This window comes from Trypanosoma equiperdum, assembly GCF_001457755.1.
Source record: "Trypanosoma equiperdum strain OVI genome assembly, contig: ctg_565, whole genome shotgun sequence".
In the NCBI taxonomy this organism is placed as follows: Eukaryota; Euglenozoa; class Kinetoplastea; order Trypanosomatida; family Trypanosomatidae; genus Trypanosoma; species Trypanosoma equiperdum.
In genome coordinates this window covers 4,794-11,130 of record NW_027124493.1, presented here as the reverse complement: position 1 = coordinate 11,130, position 6,337 = coordinate 4,794, and the positions used below count along the sequence as shown (strand labels likewise).

General features: G+C 49.2%; 2 protein-coding genes across 2 annotated transcripts; both read right to left on the bottom strand.

The window, feature by feature from the left end:
- Window positions 1-2,239: 2,239 nt before the first annotated feature.
- Window positions 2,240-3,481, bottom strand: TEOVI_000254900 (eukaryotic translation initiation factor, putative; the record flags this gene model as incomplete). Its single annotated transcript, XM_067225605.1, has 1 exon — window positions 2,240-3,481. The coding sequence occupies one exon, from the start codon at window positions 3,479-3,481 to the stop codon at window positions 2,240-2,242; it is 1,242 nt and encodes a 413-aa protein (XP_067081706.1).
- Window positions 3,482-4,576: 1,095 nt separating this feature from the next.
- TEOVI_000254800 (uncharacterized protein) lies at window positions 4,577-5,839 on the bottom strand (the record flags this gene model as incomplete). The annotated part of the gene is made up of 1 exon (XM_067225604.1): window positions 4,577-5,839. One exon carries the CDS (start codon window positions 5,837-5,839, stop codon window positions 4,577-4,579), a length of 1,263 nt encoding a protein of 420 aa, XP_067081705.1.
- Window positions 5,840-6,337: the final 498 nt, after the last annotated feature.

Sequence of the window (6,337 nt, the reverse complement as noted above, 5' to 3'; positions counted from 1 at the left end):
CTGTTTGTCTTTGGTTCGTTGATGTACTGAGTCCTCTTTCTGAAATGGCGTTTTGTTTATTTTTGATGTCATCCTCCTGTTTGGTGTATCGGATGGTAGCTGTAATTGATGTTGGGTCCTGGGTTTTTTTCTCCACTTCTGTGCTTCTCAGTTGATTATCTTTTTTTGTCATTTGCTGCTGGTTTTCTGTTGTCGTGAGTGGTCTTTCATCACCCTGTGCGCTATAACTTTTCTGAATTGCTGCAATAAATGATTCTTTGGATCTCGTGTCGTTTGTGTTTTGCCGTTGTTTGAACACCTCTAACCTGTCCCCCACCAACTTATCTGTTTTTTCGATAATATCTTCCGTATTCTCGCTGTCAGAAGAAGCGACGCGTATGCTTGTCGGCATTTCCCTTGGGACTCGTATATATTGCGCACCTGCCACCTCCCTAGTGAGTTTTTCGCTTGCATTAGCGAATCGCTCGGTTGCAGCTGGCACTCTGATGGGCCTTGCCACGTTCGGCACATGTTGTGGGTAGCCGCATAAAGAGTCAGTGAAAGTGGAATCGCTTAGAGATGTTAATCTAAAGTCCTCGTCTTCACACCGTCGTTGTTTGTGTTTTATATTGGCAGCTTCTTTGTCGATACACCTTCCAATTTGTGCCTTTCTCTTAGCTGTTTTTGGAAGGGCTTCCCTTTTGCTTTTTCCCTCTACGTTGTGCAGAAACATTTTCTTCCACCTCTCTCGTGATTCTCTTCTCTCCGCTGCTTCCCTGGCGATGCGCTGGCGCCGCCTCTGCTCCCAGTTCTTCTCCCGCTCCTCCTTTTCCTCTTGCTGCTGCCGAAGGAAGCGAATAAGCTGAGTTTTTCCACGCAACGGTTCGTCTTTCCCTCCATTTGCGTCACCGGGGCATTTACTAGCGTACACACCACTGTACTGTGAGAGCAAGCGACGGGAACAAACCATTTCGTCCACCTCCGACATGATACACTCGGCCTCAGTTGCAGATTTGTGCTCCAAAAAGCCAACCATGAGCTCACATATCGCTTTCTCAGAATCGTTGAGGTTGCTCATCTCATTGACACAGGACCCAATCAAACGCTTCCCTGTCGGAATGGTAGCCGGCAATCGACAGCCGGAGAGCGCCCAATGCGACGTTGCCACCGGCACAGGAAGTGGGCTGAGGTGCACCGGTGCAGCTATGGGCCATGCTCCCCCTCCTGCAACTGCTGGCCATACGGCTCCCCGGGACGGTGGACCCAGTAAAGTTTGCCTTCCGTGTTTTCCTCCCCGTCCGTCTCCACGTCCCTTTTCTCCCGTAAGAAAGCGCGGTTTGTAAACTGAAAGCATCTTATTTTGTGGTGTTCACCTATTCAGTGCGTCCCGTTACCCGCGAGGACTTCCTATAGGTCTAAACTTGGACACAAGTATATTGGTCACTAATCTAATATGAGCCCCTCGGCAACTTACGCTTGCCTTTTGGAGGAGATAAGACCGTTAGGAAGGAAATGAGAGAAAACTACATGGACGAGGTCGCAGCTCCAGAGAAAACATTTCCATCCCCCGCACCTCATACCCCAGGGAGGAGGCCTATCATTTGCATGCCAGTGGGCACATACACTTACGCGCAAACACACAAATGCAAAACCTCACCCTCTTATTTGGATGTGTGAGTATTTAAAAAGTAACTTTTTCCTTACTCTTCTCCCGCTAACGGTGGAATTTGAACATACGTGTAAGGATTGCTTGAAAGAGGGAAGTTAACGAAAGAGGCCGTCCGAAATGAAAGTAAGGCAACTATCCTAACAGTGGAGAAAGTGACAACCAGCCTTGTGTCGTTCTTACAAAAGGGAGCAGCGCTCCACAACAACAACATCCTCACCACAAAACTGCGTTTCCAATGGGACTGAGCCCCACGCACCCAAAATGTAGGAAATGCAGAAACACATTAAAAAGGGGGACCCCAACAATGTATAAAGCTACACCACTTACACCTCATGTCCGTTTACGTGACGGTAACTCGTAATATCCCATTCAATAATCCCATGCCCATTTTCGCATTCTCCACACACTCGCACCCTCCTTCCCTTTCACGCTTTATTACTGAACGAACAATATTCGATCCCCCACTGCTCATAATCCTTTGCGCTGCTTGCGGAAGGAAAAACCTCAAGCACACGAATCGATCTCACCGTAGCCTCGGCGCGCAACCTTCACTGAACGCGGCTTCATGGCTCCCCTACTTTTTCCATTCTATCAGCGCCGACCGTGGTCAACCGGCTCCAACCTGTCAAGCACCGTTTGATGGACGGAACGAACCTGCGAGCCAACAAACATTTGACCTGTTACGGCATCGATCTTTGCACGCTGCTTTGTCTCGCTGATGAGATCAGCTAGCCACACCTCGGCCCCTGCCGCACTCATTTCTAGCCTTTCCGCCATGTATGGTATTGACACTACACTGTGGGTTACCACATACTGGGTGAAAATAAGCCGCTTCGCGTTCTCGACCAAATTATCAGCGTGCAGATTGAGGAAATAGTCACCTTGTGCCAGCTCGCTTACCTTCGGCAGTAGCTCAAGGGTGTCCTCGAAGGAGCGGTAATTCGTGATTTCCCTCACAAGTTGCGTGAGCGGGTCGGAATATTCATAAATTCTTCCCACCATCTCGGCAGCTCTACGAAGGGCGGAGCGACGGTGTGTGTTGAGAATAGCAGCCGCGCAGATGTAGCGCAGATAGTGTGGGCACACCGTCTCTACAACACACTGGTATATGGAATCCGTCTTGTTGTCAAAGACAATGTTCAACAGATGTGTGGAGTACTGGTTACCACCCTTGAAGAACGGGAAGAGAGCCCAATGCAACAACCACACTCGCTCCGTTACGGAGGTTCCATTGTCGCCGCGGAGTGTTGTCTTTCCTGACTTGTTCTCTGACCCGTCTGCACCTTGCTGTTTCCACAGTTTCTCCGCTGCCGCGATCGCAGACGGCCATCTGCATGAGCACGTATCACACACCAGCCTTCCCCATAGTAACTTGCTTTCACCAAGCTCGTATCCCGTAACACACTGTAACAAGGAAAGTAGTTCAGATGCGTCCCCGTACCGCGCCGCGTCGTAGTACAAAAAGGCCAAATCCATCACGGCGGTCATAACCTTGGGGGTAATACCCTCCTTCTCAAGGAAACCACGAGACAACTCTCCTTTACCTCGCAATTCGTCAATCCGACTCTCCGTGAGGCACAACTGGTATGTGCAGTTGTCCGAAACGTTCTGCTCAAAAAACATGTCAAGTGCTGGGCGAGCGCGCTCGGCGGTCTCACGAATTTTGTTCTCCTGCTCGAGGGACACTTCACCCTCCGGCGTCAGCGCCGTGGTCGCCTGCACGAATCGGAGGGCATCACCCACATCGACACCCTGATCATCGTAAAAATAGAGGAGGCCAAGTACCAAGTGCTTATCAAGGTACGGCACCAAACAGCTCAGCATTTCAGTCATCGTGCTCAAAGATCTGCGTTATTGTCTTGCAGAGATATTTATTGTATTGCGCCTTTTTTTTCTCTTCGTATGTATGTGTTTGTGTGTTTGTGTTTCCTTCTCTGGTGGATGCCCCTGCGTGTTAGTCTGATGATATCCCTTAAGAATCGAATTATTATTACCTGTTATTTTGTTCTCGTTAACTTTGTTAGTTTCAGCTTTCCTTCTTCACGTATCTCACTACCTTCTAATATATGTAAATCTTTTTCCCTTTCCCGCTGCCAGAGTGTGCTTTTCCCCTTTCGATTCCACAGCACGACACCGGTGGGTGGACGGGAAAAGGTCGAAAAAAAAACAGGGTAAAATTCTCAGAAAGGTCTGGGAATGCTCCTACTCAAACGCATACAACTCAGGTTAAGCAATCTATAATCAGTATCCGCGGAGACATACACAAAAGAAAACTAACGAAAAACCAATATAACAATGGGTAAAAAAATCACGAACGTAGGACTTCATACCCTTAACAACGGTAACACGCAAACAAACAAACACACCTCGCGCACAAACTCTACACTGCAGCAACTATGCTAAGTGGTCTCTGCTTCTTTAGCATCATGCCTTCTCATTACCACCATATACAGCTAATCCCATCTTCCCATTCCCTCCACCTTCAGTTCATTCTTTCCTGCTCCGTCCTTACGCCCCTTCAGGCATATACAGATATGTATGCAAGTATACACAACTTATATATATATGTGCGTGTGTGGGTGTGCGTACGTAGACTCATTAATTTTTACTGCTTTACGCGCGTGTATGTGTATGCTTACGCATATGCTTCATTATCTATAGTCTATTGAATGCAGAACCTGAGGGGCTGTTGCCTTTCCTCCGTCCCGTCAGTTGATATCCCTTTTCCAACAAGGTGCGACATCATATGCACATGTGAAGGGAAAAGGACTAAAGATTACAAAGGCCACCCACAAACGAAGGTATGAACGAGTCGTCGGATGGTGTTCGCGGTGTCAAAATTGTGCATGGAAAGAAAGAAAAATTACAGTGGGGGGAAATACAAAACAAATACCATGGACAACATATGGTGGTACAGTGTAAAGTTTGTCATGAACGAATAAGCTCCAGTAGGTCGCTGTAAACACTCCGGCAGTAATTGTTTTCCTCTGCGATTTCCATTAGCATATCATGCATTCGCAGTTTGTCCTCTACCTTCGCTTGTTGCTGGCGCAGACTGCGAAGTTGGTGAACCTTGCGGTCCAAGGTACACATCAGGTTGCGCATGCGGCGACTGAGTTCCACAGTGTCTGAAGTAGGGTCATTAAGCGCTGCTGTACACTCCTGGTACTCTTTACGCATTTGCAGTATTTCACGCAGCAATGAACGGCAGATTGCGTCGAGATTCCGAGCGCTATACGTTACAGGGGGGTCCACCTTTGCCGCCACCGTTGAGGTTGCGCTAGTGTCAGCCGCCAGCGCTGTTACAGGGGTAATTGAAAGAGAGGCAGTCGTAGCCGGCACGGCCGTCGCGGGTTTCGGCAAGATGGGAGACGCCACAAGTTGTGTTGCCTGGCATGGCTCTATGGAAGAATTTCTATGGATATCCACCGCGGGGTTGCTGCTGTTGCTCCGGCAACGCGGCGCGGATTCTCTTCTGCTATCCAGCGGCGAGGGAATACCCCTACGACGGTAGTAGAGGCGTGGCCAATAGTAGTTGTTACGCTCTACTGTGGACACAATCGCAGCAATGTGGTGGGAAGCGGGTTTCACCGGGCAAGTCTTATCCGCAGGGCCACAGGGAAGAAAAACCTTTTCCCTTCCCGATTTCTGTGGTTGCCCTTTCTGGAGCTCCGTTGCAGAGAGTTCGTCAGCCTCCTGACGAACCTTTCTGAAGTCAGCATGAAGCGCCTGCTGAAGCGTGAGCGCCTCATGTAGCTGCATCTCATGCCAGTGCTTTTCCTTCTGCGCAACTTCAACGTCGTCTCGAATGACTGCTAACGCATCACGCAGTTCTAGTGCTTCCCGACGCATCGTCTCTTCGTGTTGTTCACGCTGTTGCCGCTGCCGTTGCACCTCCTCGCAGCAGCGGTTATCTCGCTCTGCGCGAACGCACTGAAGTTCTGCCTGGGCCGCCTCGTTCTCCTGAAGCAGTTGCTGAAGCTGCGCACGCAGACGGTCCTCCGCTGCCGCATGTATAGCGCGTTCCTTCTGTAACAATAGCGTCAGCTCTGACCGGTGACGCTCAAAGTTCGCGCTAGCCTTCGCTTCCAAGGTCGCGTACAATTCCTTATCTTCGCGAAGGGAATTAATCTTCTGTTGTGCCTCGAGCATGGCTGACGTGACAGACGTAGTTGACGTGTCAAAGTCCATTTAATAAGTAGAGCCTATGCTGAAGGTGATTTAACTCAATGTGATTCTTAACGTGACAGATTCCACGTACAGATGAAGTCAAACCTCAAGCGACTTACAATGGCGATATATCTTCACAACCCCCGTGTCGTATCTGTGCAGATCGATGTAACCTCGCTCCTCCCTTCGGTTCGCTTGAAACGCTACCTATAGTCGATTTCGAGCGAGCACGAGGGACCTCAAACTCGAGACAGGACGACACAGCACCGTCCAGCACCAACACCAATCCGCTTTTTTTTTCTCTTTTAAATATACAAGAAGAACATCCAACAGAAGGTGATATTTCATAAAATAAAAATGCCACTAAAACAGCCACCACAAAGAGGAGGAGGCACGCGTACGCATATGGGGAGGAGCATAACGTAATTGGGTTGCCAACTTATGTTAGTTGTGTTCGGCTCGGTTAAGCACACAAAAACGGAAAACCGGCAACAGAGATAACACTCCCCGTGCCGCTCG